The following is a 15,837-nucleotide window of genomic DNA, read 5'->3' as shown; positions in this document are numbered from 1 at the left end:
TGATAGGCCGTCTGCACACATACTGTATCACTCGTTGCTGTCATGGGTAAAAGGGGCAAATTATCTGATTTGCAAAAAGCAATGATTATCGTGCCAAGGGTGGCAGTATTTTTTAAACCGCGCAGTTTGTTTGCATGCTGCTGCGGTGGTGGTGTATCATGACTGGACAAATGGCGCCATTGCAAGTAACTGATATGGAAACTGCAGAGCACCACGTGCCACTGATGTGAGAGGTGAATGTCAACTACGAAGGTGCGTGAGGGCCGACCTACGCGCTACAGTAGAGCAGCTCACTGTCACAATGAATCTGGGGGCTACCAGACGTGTGTCTAAAGCGTCAGTTCAGCCACTCTAGCTGCTGTCCGTGCTGCACACGGCGGTTACTCCGGCTATTAGCTGGTGGTCATAATGTGACTCCACCGTGTATATATCAAAATGGCATTAACTGATCGTAAAAAAACCATGAAGGCGGACAGCCGTAGTGTGCAATCGGAAGAAGACATGCTACGGGAAAATGCCAAACCACTGTCTACAAGTTCCTTGCAGCAAGACAGGGAATAAGAGTGCGTCTCACTGCCTGACAAGTTAGGCGTCAAGCCCGAAAGAAGGTGAGAGGGGAGATACAAGCTCCCCCGACCAGCTCTAGTACAGTGCCAAGCACCCTGCTCCTGTAGGGAAAACAATTTCGGGCAGACCAGAGGATGTAGAGGGCGAGAGGGTTCCCGGCTGTGCCTCTATGGGTCAGGCCCCCCCCCCACAAAGGATGAGGAGGTCAGTTATACACAAATGTAACCTGTTTATAGGGAAATTATATATATGGGGGGGGGGGGTCTGTTACCTTGAATAGAGCAGAAAGTTGGCTTCCTCCGTGGATCCGTGGAATATTCCATGTGAGAGACTGTGCATTTGATAACATTTCTGCGCTCTGGTCTGGGCTGCTCAGACTCTGAGATACACTAGGAGATAATTGTTAGAGACATTACTAGGGGAGGGTATATTCAATTATTTTTATTTAGAACAGACTAATAAACGAATAGGTATTTCCTTTCATTCTTTTGTGTGTGTCAACTGTACAGCAAAGTCTGTATTCTGTTAGAACCGTTCTGACACTCCGGCCTACGTACATTCACGTAAAAAGTACATACCGCTTCGCACTTGTGTCAGTGAGAGACTTACCTGCTAGCTCCCTTTGGCACAGGTATCTGCACGCGTACATTTATTGCCTGGCTGGATGGGAATAAAATAAGGAGATTACTCGTTAGAACATTAAATAACGTTCCCCTCTGTCATTTTAATCAACATTTCCTAATTCTGGCCATGTACTCTCCCCTATCTCTGCTCCCTCACCTCTTTGGGCTCAGGTCACAACGCAGTTTCAGGTAGATCCTCAGGCGGCTGCAAGAGAATATATGTTGTCATTAGCCACTGCTGGGATGCAACTCCCTCATGAGGCATCCAGAACGAAGGGTAATTTACAGTCCACAGCATATGCCGACACAGAACCAATTTGTGCAGCTGCGCCTGTCTGTCCACCTCAAACCTGTACATAAGGACTTATATGGGACACTATACACATCTTTAATCTCAAAAACCTTGTTTTTCCGGCATCCGCTGGGGGGCATTGGAAGTAGGGGGAACCGAGGTGCGTGAGAAGCTTGGACACCAGAATAGCACACCTTCTTAGTTACGCTATTTATTAGTATTCCATTTTTACCGCTCGGCAGCTCAACTCTGTCAGAGATGGGCGCCTTCTATGGCTGCCTCCTCGTTTCATATTAAGCTCCCAAGTGCAACCATTGGCTACGGTCACAAGTAGTGACTGCGGACCCATGCAGCTGCCATTATCATTGGCAACAACCGCCAAAGCGACACCTGTGACACATTCCCTCCTTTTCCTCGCAGTAGAGCTGCCTTGGGCCCAGAGTTTGTCCAAGCCAGCCCAAGGTTAAGCAAAGGGTTTTCTCGTCGCAAAGAGGATTTTATAATCCTCCTCTCCTGCACCTGTGAAACTGTTCAGTTTCTGCCGTGGGAGTTCCGGACAGAATTACTATCGACGGAACAAATCACACCACCACCTATCCGGTCTACTTATGAAGTTGTCCTCGAGGATGCATTAAACAATGGTCTTAAATGATTTAATGTAAGTACAAAAATCTTGTCCACGTATGACCCTTAGTCCTCCTACAAAGCTTGCACCGGCAGGAAACACGGCAGTAAATTAAGTTGAAAGTATCATGATGTCATTGTGATGAGGTTACTTAAGCGTTCTGCACGGCACTCGGTAGTGAGTGTTACACCTGTGTCACCTGCACAGTATTCAGGCTCCCTGAAAATAAAAAACCTAACTAAAATAGTAAGATTTTACTTACCGGTAAATCTATTTCTCGTAGTCCGTAGTGGATGCTGGGACTCCGTAAGGACCATGGGGATAGTCGGGCTCCGCAGGAGACATGGGCACTTTAAGAAAGAATTTAGGTTCTGGTGTGCACTGGCTCCTCCCTCTATGCCCCTCCTCCAGACCTCAGTTTGATACTGTGCCCAGACGAGCTGGGTGCTTATCAGTGAGCTCTCCTGAGTTCGCTGAGAGAAAGTATTTTGTTAGGTTTTTTATTTTCAGGGAGCTCTGCTGGCAACAGACTCCCTGCATCGTGGGACAGAGGGGAGAGAAGCAGCCCTACTCTCTGAAGCTAGGTCCTGCTTCTTAGGCTACTGGACAGCATTAGCTCCAGAGGGATCGTACGCAGGATCTCACCCTCGCCGTCCGATCCCAGAGCCGCGCCGCCGTCCCCCTCGCAGAGCCGGAAGACAGAAGCCGTGTGAGTATGAGAAGCAAGAAGACTTCAAATCGGCGGCAGAAGACTCCGTTCTTCACTGAGGTAACGCACAGCACTGCAGCTGTGCGCCATTGCTCCCACACACCTCACATACTCCGGTCACTGTAAGGGGAGGGGGGGGCGCCCTGGGCAGCATTTGGATCCTCTTTTTGGCAAAAGTAAACATATATACAGTTGGGCACTGTATATATGTATGAGCCCCCGCCAAGAAAATGCATATTTAAGCGGGACAGAAGCCCGCCGTCGAGGGGGCGGGGCTTCTTCCTCAGCACTCACCAGCGCCATTTTTTCTCCACAGCTCCGCTGACAGGAAACTCCCCAGGCTCTCCCCTGCAGATTCACGGTAGAAGAGGGTAAAAAGAGGGGGGGGGGGGCACATAAATTAGGCGCAAAAACAAGGGCCCTCATTCCGAGTCGTTCGCTCGGTATATTTCATCGCATCGCAGTAAAATTCCGCTTAGTACGCATGCGCAATATTCGCACTGCGACTGCGCCAAGTAATTTAACAATGAAGATAGTATTTTTACTCACGGCTTTTTCTTCGCTCCGGCGATCGTAATGTGATTGACAGGAAATGGGTGTTACTGGGCGGAAACACGGCGTTTCAGGGGCGTGTGGTTAAAAACGCTACCGTTTCCGGAAAAAACGCAGGAGTGGCCGGAGAAACGGAGGAGTGTCTGGGCGAACGCTGGGTGTGTTTATGACGTCAAACCAGGAACGACAAGCACTGAACTGATCGCAGATGCCGAGTAAGTCTGAAGCTACTCTGAAACTGCTAAGTAGTTTGTAATCGCAATATTGCGAATACATCGGTCGCAATTTTAAGAAGCTAAGATTCACTCCCAGTAGGCGGCGGCTTAGCGTGTGTAACTCTGCTAAAATCGCCTTGCGAGCGATCAACTCGGAATGAGGGCCCATATAAACAGCAGCTACTGGGTTAACATTAAGTTACTGTGTTATTCCTGGGTTATAGCGCTGGGGTGTGTGCTGGCATACTCTCTCTCTGTCTCTCCAAAGGGCCTTGTGGGGGAACTGTCTTCAAAAAGGGCATTTCCTGTGTGTGTGGTGTGTCGGTACGCTTGTGTCGACATGTCTGATGAGGAAGGCTATGTGGAAGCAGAGCGGGAGCAATTGAATGTGGTGTCTCCGCCGAAGGCGCCGACACCTGATTGGATGGATATGTGGAAGGTTTTTAATGATAATGTTAATTCCTTGCATAAGAGGTTAGAAAAAGCTGAAGCCTCACCCTCCCAACCCGTGCCTGATCCTATGTCGCAGAGGCCGTCAGGGTCTCAGAAGCGCCCACTATCCATAATTGTTGACACAGATACCGACATGGATTCTGACTCCAGTGTCGATGACTGACAATGCTAAATTCCTTTGTCGTATAAACAACCCTTTATGAAGTCTAAGAACACTGTACGCTGTTTGCTTAAGAAGTACCGATAGGGGACGCTATTTGCGTAACGATCGCTCCGCCGTAGGCGAGACGCTCAAGCGTCACGTTCGCTCACGGCCCAGTGATCACAGGACACGTTATTGGTTATGACTAGAGTAATGATTCGCTATGGCGTAGCATACGCTCGAGACCACGAGGAGGTCACCAGCGGCGCAGACGCTCACAACGCTATACCTTAATGTTTAAACCTTATACCAATGAAATACACAGAATAACTTAATGTGAATACAGGGTGTAAGTGCAACCTTGTGTAACCTGACTAACTACAAAGCTGCTTGAGCGTCACCGACGCTCAAGTGAACACTTAACACTATAGAAAATACACAGATACTGGTTTAGGTTCCAAAGCCTATTAATTGTATTATATCTAATATATTTGTAAAAGGGGATAACAGTACAAATGATACACTACAATATAACAGAGACTTCCTAACCACAGAACTAAACAATAAATACAAAAAGACAATACTACACTGACCTAAATGCAATACAATACAATACTATCTAATACAATACAATACTAGCCTAGTCTAGGGGAGATATGAGAGAACAGAACAGAGAGAGAGAGAGATGAGATGAGAGAAATTGGCTCACAGAAAGACAATGATTACGGAGAGAAACTTACGCACAAAGGGTATGATCGCCTGCGCCTCGATATCCAGCTCCCGGCTATCAGCAGATAACCGTTGATGAGAGAGTGAGAGCTGGATGTGGTCGGCCTGCCTATTTATGCCCCACACACAATGCAATCTCATGGTCCTACAATCCCATTGGCCGAAGGAATTCGGCCCTGCATCATAACAAAAGGTCATAGGGTGATTCATACAGGTGGGCTGTGACGATTTCCAACAGCTCAGGTGGGTGGGAAACTGGGTTTCCCGCCGCATACCTGAGTATGTGTAAATATTAGAAATGGACATAAACTTCTTATGTCCATAACTATTCGCACGAGCGATTAATACGCTCCAAACCAACACCGGAATATTACTAATTAAATACTCTTCCGATGGGTACCAAACACGGCTGTATGATTCCTGTCAGACCCTTCGTACAATACAAAGAGGGATTCCTTTAAACAGGGACCTTCTATTTTAACCAGACTTTCAGAATCTATCAAGGTGACCATGATCTACAAACTACATTAATTGTGGACATTTGTAACGAATGAGTCGCACGCTACGACTACATAAACTCTACCGTAAATACGCATACCGCGCCTGCGAGTGCACGCTATCGCGGGTATGCGCCTTCACGGGAGAGCGTACGCATGCGCAGCGCGGACCAGTGTGCGGTGCAAATATGGCAACGTGCATAGAGACATTTTTCTGACTTTGACAGTCCACCCTTTGGCAGTCAATAATAACTGCCACCTTCTAAAATATTTAAGGAGAAAAATGTAAGTCTGGGGTTAATTGATTTCCATGGTTGGGTAGGGGAGAAGAGTGGAGTAGGTGTGAAGAGGGTATGACCTAGTGAGAAAGCAGAAGCATGTGTGTATGAGTCCATGTTTGGAGGGTCATGTATCATCGTGCCGTACGTGTGGTAAATCAAGCTTCGAGGTATTGCGAAGTATACATTTGAATTCCTTCTTATCCTGTGGTACAGGTCTGTGGATGGGCTGTCAAACTCTACCGAGCTCATTTCGGCTGTGGTTGTAACAAAATGGGGATGCACATTTTAGTTGATGATACATGAATGGGGGAGGTATGTGGTTGCTGATATCTGTGCCTGTATTCCCTATCGTCTATGTGTGTCGTTACCTGGGGGTTGTAGAGATGAAGATAAAGAACACTTACGAAAAATGCAATGATATTCTATGTCAGGGAAATGTACATCTGTTGTTGAAGTTGTGTTCGGTATCTGTTGAGAGTCGTCTTCTTTGCGCTGTATTGCTCCTTGGGCATGAGCAAATAGCTTTGTCTGAGCCATCAGATTTACAAAAAATGTTGGGCTAGCGTGAGTTTAAAAATACTAGGGAAACTGGGGATCCATGGCAAAGTTCATCAAGTGTCCATATTTAAAGTTGTCAAATCTTCTTCTTTGGTGCTTGTCTGTTGTCTGTATAGCGTCTCGTCAACTTCCTCGTCCAAGGGGGTCTTTGTATCTTGGAGAAAAGCAGAAAAACAGGTGAAAGAAACGGACCGTATAATCGCATTTTCATCCCATTCTGGTTTCTATCATTGGGTCATAAATCAAATCCAGGTTAATTACGGTTTCCTCACTCCTCAAGCTCATCACTTTTGTACTTTGTTTGCACCTCATTAAAGCCTGCCCGCATCTAAATATCAATCCAATCGATATAACAACACCCAAGATACATAGTAGAAACTTTCCAACATCCATTATGACTCCTTGAGCCCAGTCTCCTAAACCGGAGAACCAATTTCGCGGGTTCAACCATGACACCCAACCAGTCAGCTCATTACCTACAGCAGCAAGGGTGAGATTGTGTTTTCGACGAAATTCCCACTTCAATTGGAGAATATCGTCCATCTTTTGGTCTATGACCTCTACCGGGTCCTCGGTGCTATTTGTGATATACGTGCAACACTTTATGCCGTACTGTGTTGCCAATGTAACACAATATCCGCCTGTTACTGCTGTAAGATAATTAAGAACCATCCTATGCTGAACTAGTTCTGTTTTGTAAGCTTGAAGTTCTCTTCCAGTGTATCTAAACGTGTCATCATACATTTCAGTGATATTATCTAACAAATTGGCGAGTGCGGAAATGTATCTATAATTCATCACACCTCGAGCGGTACGAGTGAAATCTAACGCTACCAGAACCTGAATCCCGGTGGATTCATGGATAAGATCAGAGGCCGGATGCTCTAACCTTTCTGACAGTTGTCTTTTAACTCGGTGCTCGTAATGAGTGTGAGTATAAGGAGCTTGGGCACCACGGTGTATGTCCTTCATTTTGTCATGTGTAACAGTCATCACTTCAGGCAATACTTTTCCAATATAACACAATCCTTCAGAGTTTGGGGCAAGCCACTTGTACGCCTTTCTCCCGCATATGAAATATGCGTCATCGGGGAGAACATAAGGGACGGAGAAGGACATGACCATGTTACAAACCTTCCAGGTGAAATCTCCTGACCCTAATTCTTCCATCTGCTTAATGCACGTATCAGTTTGTACGATATGTGCACAGTATCCTGGTGATACCTCTCCAACTCTAGTAATCCTATTTCCTAAGGTATATCGATACCGAAAAGATTTTCCTCTACTGGCTATATGGCGTACGAGCTCTGTATCTGTAGGCATTCTGTCTGCTCTGTGTGAAAAGGTCATGGTAAGGTTGCTCCATGACACTTCCCAATTTCCCGGTTTTCTGGGATTGGAGATGTTAAAACATATGAGGGACCTATCCACATGGTATTGGTGGAGCTTCAAACTAGGAGGGCTGGAGATGTTAAACCTCCGATCCACCGGTCTCCCACCACTTAGCTCAAGTACCTCCCCTAACGTTAAAGGAAATGGTACTAGCCCTGATTTGCTGTGACCCTGAGGTACTTGAGAGCATACCCAACAATCTGTTTGGTTTAACACGTTACCCACTAAGGAGTGATAGTCACTCAATGGATGCCGGTCCATATGGATATTAAAACTGGATTGGCATTTCTTTATGCACCCATCTTCAACCAGATTATCACAGAGCCTACAGATACAATTTTCTTCAGCTAACAATCCATCACAATTTCTTCTATCGGATCGTTTTCTGATACTCGCCTTTGCTTGTTGGTTTGGTTGATCTTGGAAAACTACGCCTCCATCATCATAATCGGAACCCATTCCAGAACCTCTTTCGACCTCTATGGTACTCTCGCCGGAACAGACTGCTCTGGTCAACATCATGGTTAACATCAAAATCCGGATCACAGTCTCTTGGGGCAAGTCCATCTTTGAGGAGGAAATAGAGAAGAATGAGAAGGGGGAAAAAGAAATTTTAAGGGAGAGGGGCTGGGAAGTGGAGAAAAACAATAAAAGGGAGAAGGGAGTCGACAACTGCTTTCGGTCTTCAAGGCTCAGGTGCCGCCTCAGTCCTCCTGGAACAGACACTCTAGTGATACAACCTCTACCGTCTGTTCCTTATCACGGGACTTCTCTGGATCAGCAACCTTTTTGCAGTGGGATGAATGGACCCAAGTCTCTCTCTCAGCAACCTTCAATGCTGTGGTGCTAGTCAATAAGACCTGGTATGGTCCTTCCCATCTATCAATAAGACAACCTGAGCGTAGAAAATTTCGTATCATTACATAATTCCCAGGTTCAATGTCATGACAATTACTATCTGGTAAATCAGGAATCACCAACTTCAGATTATCATTTTGATTCCTCAACTGTTTACTCATGTTAATTAAGTATTTTACAGTTACTTCATTGTTACATTTCAAATCATCCTGAGGGTTAATCATGACATGCGGTTGTCGACCAAACAAGATTTCAAAAGGAGACAGATTAAGGGGGGACCTGGGAGTGGTTCTGATGCTATACAAAACAATGGGTAAAGCTTCTGGCCACGTCAATCCTGTCTCTGTCATTACTTTACTCAATTTATTTTTAATAGTGCTGTTCACTCTTTCGACCTTCGCACTCGCCTGTGGACGGTACGGAGTGTGCAGCTTACTATCAATTCCCATCAACTTACACATTCCTTGAAAGACATCACCTGTAAAATGGGTACCCCTATCACTTTCAATGATTCTAGGGATACCATATCTACATACAAATTCCTGCACAATTTTCTTAGCTGTAAACATAGCGGTATTTGTAGCTGCTGGAAAAGCTTCGACCCAATTCGAGAAAACATCTATACAAACAAGTACATATTTCAAATTTCGACATGGGGGTAATTGAATGAAGTCAATTTGTATTACCTGGAAAGGGCCGCCGGCAGGTGGGATATGGGATGGTTCTGTAGGTATTGCTTTTCCAATATTCTTTCTCAGACAGGTAAGGCATGACATTGCTCTTTTACTCGCATGAGAGGAGAATCCTGGGGCACACCAGTATGCTCTTACCAATTTGCACATCCCCTCCTTGCCTAGATGAGTCAGCCCGTGAGCTGCTTCAGCCAGACATGGAAGGTATGCCCTGGGGGCCACCGGTTTACCATGTCCATCCGTCCAGAGCCCTGAGGACTCCTGGCCATATCCCTTTGCCTTCCAGACTGCTCTCTCCTGTGTGGAACACAAATTCTGCATCTCACACAACTTCTGTGTGTTGATGGTATTAAATACCATCAGTTGTGTGGTGTCTGTCTGTATGGGGGTAGCAGCTGCAAGCTTTGCGGCTTCGTCTGCTCGGCTGTTACCAAGGGATACTGGGTCTTGGCTATATGTATGTGCTTTACATTTGATAACAGCCACTCTGTCGGGTTCCTGTATCGCTGTTAGAAGCCTTTTTATATGAGCTGCATGCGCTATCGGTGTGCCAGCTGCCGTCATGAAATTTCTGAGCCGCCATAGGGCTCCGAAATCATGGACTACCCCGAACGCGTATCTGGAATCGGTGTAGATATTGGCAGACTTACCCTTAGCCAATTCACATGCTCTGGTTAGGGCGACCAGTTCAGCAACCTGGGCTGAGTGAGGTGGGCCTAGCGGTTCCGCTTCTATGGTGTCTTGGTCATCTACGACTGCGTATCCAGTACACAAGTCTCCCGAGTCTGACTGTCTGTGACAACTACCGTCCGTGTAGAGCGTGAGTTCTGCATCTTCCAGTGGATTGTCACTGATGTCAGGCCTTGCGGTAAAATTTTGGGTCAAATATTCCATACAATCATGTGTATCTTCCTTTGCATTAAATCCTCCTTCCCCATCACTCTCACCTTCCACCCTTTGTGTCTGACCAGGCACACCTGGGAGAAATGTTGCAGGGTTTAATGCACTGCATCTCCTTATGGTGATGTTTACTGGGGCCATTAATGCCAATTCCCATCTCGTAAACCTTGCTGATGAGACGTGTCTGGTTTGGGCAGAATTCAATAAGGCAGATACCGCATGCGGTGTATGGATTGTGAGGTTGTGGCCTAGCACGACATCTTCGCTTTTTGTCACTAGCAATGCTATCGCCGCAACGCTACGCAAGCATGTGGGGAGGGATCGCGCTACCGTATCTAGCTGAGCGCTGTAATATGCAACTGGCCTGCTGGCATCACCGTGTTTTTGTGTTAGTACACCTGCTGCGCACCCAGCACTTTCTGTTCCGTATAGTTCAAAGGGTTTCCCATAGTCTGGCATACCTAGTGCTGGTGCCTGCGTTAGACACTGTTTGAGTCTCTCAAATGCTGTTTCGGATTCGTCTGTATGCGAAATCCGATCAGGTTTGTTTGAGGAGACCATTTCCTGCAAAGGTAGCGCCAATATGGAAAACCCTGGGATCCAATTACGGCAATACCCACACATTCCTAGAAACGTCCTGATCTGTTGTTGGGTTTGTGGCAGTGTCATGTCTCTAATGGCTTGGATTCTATCAGCGGTCAGGTGTCTCAGTCCTTGTGTTAGACAGTGTCCCAAATATTTTACCTTAGCTTGGCATAATTGCAACTTGTCTTTGGAAACCTTGTGACCTGTGTCTGAAAGATGAAACAGGAGCTGTTTCGTATCCTTCAGGGATGCCTCCAATGAATCAGAACACAGTAGTAGATCATCCACGTACTGTATCAACACTGATCCACTCTCCGGTTGGAAAGACTGTAAACAATCATGCAAAGCCTGAGAAAATATACTTGGACTATCTATGAAACCTTGGGGTAACCGAGTCCACGTGTATTGGACTCCTCTGTATGTGAATGCAAACAAATATTGGCTGTCAGGGTGCAGAGGTACCGAAAAGAATGCGGAGCAGAGGTCAATAACAGTGAAAAATTTGGCAGTGGGAGGAATTTGCATTAGGATGACAGCTGGATTAGGCACTACGGGGAACTGACTCTCAACTATTTTGTTAATCCCCCTTAGATCTTGCACTAGCCTGTAACCCCTCCCCCCACTCTTTTTAACAGGGAAGATGGGACTATTTGCTGTGCTGGACGTTCTTACTAGAATGCCCTGTTGTAGCAAGCGCTCTATTACTGGGAAAACTCCTAACTCCACCTCTGTGGACCCTGCTCCCAATGTCGTGTGTTGTGTTGTTGTCTAGGGGGTTGAAAAGGTCTTTGTACATTCTTTGTTCTACATTCTCGTGCAAAGTGTCCCGGTCTGTTACAAGAAAAACATGTTATTACACTTGCCTTACCCACAGGATTCGGTGGTACATACGCAGGCTGCCTTGTGGTCAGCGCCTGTATACTTACGGACATCAACTTATCACTTTGCGATTCCCTGTGCCTAGTGATGTTTCTGTCGTGATCAATAGCAGCCTCTCTCAATGTGGACACTGACAGACCTCGCCAACATGGCTGCGTGGTCTGTACCCTAGCTTTTAATGTTTCTTTCAAACCATCCATCAGTACAGATACTGCTACTTCTCGATGGTTTGGGTTGGTCTTAATGTCTTCTATACCAGTGTACTTTGCCATTTCTAATAGTGCCCGGTGAAAATATTCTGTTGCCGTTTCGGACTCCTTTTGCTTAATGGAAAATATTTTATTCCATTTAACAACGGCTGGGAAATACTCCTTTAGCTGTAAATTTATCCTTTTTACATTATCCTTGTTGTACACGTCTGTAAGCGGTACATCTTTATCCAATGCACAGTCAGCTAAAAATTGAGTTGCGTCAACATTGGAAGGTAAACAAGCTCTTAGCAGTATCTGCCAATCCTTGTTGTTGGGTTCTACAGTGTTACCTAGATCCCTGATGTATTTTTGGCTAGCAACTAAGTCCTTTCTGGGGTCAGGAAATTCGGACACTATTGTTCTTAATTCCATTCTGGAAAATGGAGTGTACATGGCAATGTTCCTTATGGGAGTGGCTCCAGACACATCTGTTTTTCCATTGGGAACTGCTATTACCCTTACAGGAGCAATTCTAACAGCCTCTTCCTGTGTAGATTCTACTGCTTGTTGTGGTACAATTGTTTCAGTGTAGTGCATGGTGCCGTACTTACCCGTTGACACGACCTCACCTATCCCTCCGCTAGGGGCTTTCACTAATCTCGTGGGTGTCGCTGTGCCTACTGTGGTCTCTGCTATGGTGGCTGCAAGAGAGAGAGCTGAAATTGTTGCTGAATCGTCTTCTTGATCACACTCCTGAGGAAGGTTCAAAACAGGGTACATCTTGCACGGGTTAATACTTGCATGAGTTATTTGGTTAACATCATTAACATTTACAGGGTTACTAAGAGTTTGTGTTTTACAACCCAGTGCGTTTCTCTCCGCAATCAACTTCTCTCCTGCAATGTATGGTGGAGGAGGAGCTGTGGCTATCAGCTTCCTGACTGCCCCAGATCCTGCCGCCAGAGCCAAACCTCTCTGTATCTCACCTTCCTGGTGCCATAACTGTAAATAATCATGATGTTGAATTCGTCTCTTTGCTGATTTTACGAGACATCTCCTCCTCCTTAAATTTTGTAACACTTCTGGACTAAAGCTACCTATTCTTGGGAATTTGTCCCTGTCTTGTACAGTCATTCTCTCCCATTCATCACATAAAGATTCGGTGTGACTTCCATATTTTTCACACATTACATATCGTGCCGACCCAACTGGTCGGTTCACAGAATCAACCTGAACCAAGGTTGATCGCCCCCTACCTGAGCAACTGGCCCCCATAGTCTGCAGGTGTTGCTTAGTCCTCCTTGGATCTCTGTATCAAGGTTTTCAGCAAGCCTTTACAGACAACCAAATTACTCCACAGTAGGCCGGCGGTGGCGGTTTACCGAGTACCCCACTCACTCGCCCACCTCGACCAATACGACCTGATCACACCGACGTGGTGCTGGCGTACTCGATACAGGGCCCCTATGGAACCTTCAGTTTACTGGAACATATGAGGGTTACCCGCAGGACACTTACTCTTTCCAGTAAAGGTGGGGTTGTTAGATAGTTCCTGAGTGACCAGCGAACTTCCCTTTAAAAATAAAAAATTACACAAATCACGTCAGAATGTACAAATAGCGTTTGTGACCACTTTACTCTAATGGTATTAGGTCAGATTACTAACTACTGCACACAATTACGTGTGGTCCAATCGTTCAGTACACAAGCACTACTTGTTATGTACTGAAAGATCAATGGAATCGATGTTTCCGGCCGCGATTCCTTCAGCAAGAGCTTGTATGGCCTATATGGGTTCTGCACCAACACCCCAGGCGTTGTGCCACTGGACTTTTATAGCGGACCTTTTACCTTACGACCTCCTGGTCTTGTTACCTTATGACCTCCTGGTCTTGTTACCTTATGGTCCGCTATACTCTAATGCTCAAATATTATTTAACCAGGGATGCCTCCCTAGCCACCGTATATGTCACTTACACGTATGTCCCTTGACGAGTACCCGGCTTTCCTTTTGGTTCCACCTTAAAGTTGTATAAACTTATGTATACAAAACCACACTCACTCAACACATGTACACTTTGTTTCTATATCTATTTCTGCGCAGAAATTGTCTTCAGTCCAACAGTGTTACCAATTAGGAGCAGGATCTGTTAAACTAAATTTCAGATTTTTTTTTTTTTCCAAAAATAGATTTGCGTTATTTACCGCTTCGCGTTATCTACCGCTGTGCGTTACTTATCGCCTTTGCGCTAATTCTCGCTTTGCGCTAATTCACCTTTTTCGTGACTTGAGCTACGTGAGCGTAACCGGACGCTACGTTGCGTAATGTACGCTGCGTGCGTCTGCCTTTTGGATTGCGTACGCTAGTCTTTGTTAGCGACACGTGTACGCAATGCAAAGATCCACCGTAACACAATATATACTTTTATCAATGTAAATGAGACCTGATCATCTACCGCAATCCACACTGACTGCCTTGTCTCCTAGACAAATCGTGTGTTGTTCTATACTTTAACTATTACCTTTACTATGAAATAACAGCAAATCTCTTTTTAGCACTTTCTATCAACTATAAAAATTGGCAAACAGGAATAGTGATATACGAAATTGAAAAAGAAATGCAGATAAATGTATACGCAAGACAGAAGAGAAATAAAACAGTTTTTAAAAGACACAAGCGTTTTGTTCTTACTTCCGGTTCCCGGATTCCTTCAGCACTCTTTATCTAAGCGAAGCAGACGCTTATCCCGTCAGCACTGGGAGACAACCTCCCACCCTTTGCTGGGGGATAATGTCTGCTGATCTACCTAGTGCAGATATGAGAAGGATAGGACGAGTCCCCAATTGACAATGCTAAATTCCTTTGTCGTATAAACAACCCTTTATGAAGTCTAAGAACACTGTACGCTGTTTGCTTAAGAAGTACCGTAAGGGTACGCTATTTGCGTAACGATCGCTCCGCCGTAGGCGAGACGCTCAAGCGTCACGTTCGCTCACGGCCCAGTGATCACAGGACACGTTATTGGTTATGACTAGAGTAATGATTCGCTATGGCGTAGCATACGCTCGAGACCACGAGGAGGTCACCAGCGGCGCAGACGCTCACAACGCTATACCTTAATGTTTAAACCTTATACCAATGAAATACACAGAATAACTTAATGTGAATACAGGGTGTAAGTGCAACCTTGTGTAACCTGACTAACTACAAAGCTGCTTGAGCGTCACCGACGCTCAAGTGAACACTTAACACTATAGAAAATACACAGATACTGGTTTAGGTTCCAAAGCCTATTAATTGTATTATATCTAATATATTTGTAAAAGGGGATAACAGTACAAATGATACACTACAATATAACAGAGACTTCCTAACCACAGAACTAAACAATAAATACAAAAAGACAATACTACACTGACCTAAATGCAATACAATACAATACTATCTAATACAATACTAGCCTAGTCTAGGGGAGATATGAGAGAACAGAACAGAGAGAGAGAGAGAGAGATGAGATGAGAGAAATTGGCTCACAGAAAGACAATGATTACGGAGAGAAACTTACGCACAAAGGGTATGATCGCCTGCGCCTCGATATCCAGCTCCCGGCTATCAGCAGATAACCGTTGATGAGAGAGTGAGAGCTGGATGTGGTCGGCCTGCCTATTTATGCCCCACACACAATGCAATCTCATGGTCCTACAATCCCATTGTCCATTGGCCGAAGGAATTCGGCCCTGCATCATAACAAAAGGTCATAGGGTGATTCATACAGGTGGGCTGTGACGATTTCCAACAGCTCAGGTGGGTGGGAAACTGGGTTTCCCGCCGCATACCTGAGTATGTGTAAATATTAGAAATGGACATAAACTTCTTATGTCCATAACTATTCGCACGAGCGATTAATACGCTCCAAACCAACACCGGAATATTACTAATTAAATACTCTTCCGATGGGTACCAAACACGGCTGTATGATTCCTGTCAGACCCTTCGTACAATACAAAGAGGGATTCCTTTAAACAGGGACCTTCTATTTTAACCAGACTTTCAGAATCTATCAAGGTGACCATGATCTACAAACTACATTAATTGT

General features: G+C 45.5%; 1 protein-coding gene across 2 annotated transcripts in view; it reads right to left on the bottom strand.

Annotated features, from left to right (window-relative positions):
* Positions 1-15,837, bottom strand: part of AP4M1 (adaptor related protein complex 4 subunit mu 1) — an 80,225-nt gene that overhangs the window by 1,242 nt on the left and 63,146 nt on the right. For both annotated transcript variants that reach the window (XM_063930904.1, XM_063930903.1), the window contains exons 13-15: positions 1,348-1,395; positions 1,177-1,227; positions 839-956 (exon numbers count right to left, since the gene is read on the bottom strand). In XM_063930904.1, coding sequence (XP_063786974.1) covers positions 839-956; positions 1,177-1,227; positions 1,348-1,395 — 217 coding nt within the window. The remainder of the gene's footprint in view (positions 1-838; positions 957-1,176; positions 1,228-1,347; positions 1,396-15,837) is intronic.

The sequence above is a fragment of the Pseudophryne corroboree genome, chromosome 6 (genome assembly GCF_028390025.1).
Source record: "Pseudophryne corroboree isolate aPseCor3 chromosome 6, aPseCor3.hap2, whole genome shotgun sequence".
Lineage (NCBI taxonomy): Eukaryota > Metazoa > Chordata > Amphibia > Anura > Myobatrachidae > Pseudophryne > Pseudophryne corroboree.
Note: the sequence above shows the minus strand (reverse complement) of the source record. Positions and strands in the feature narration are given on the sequence as shown.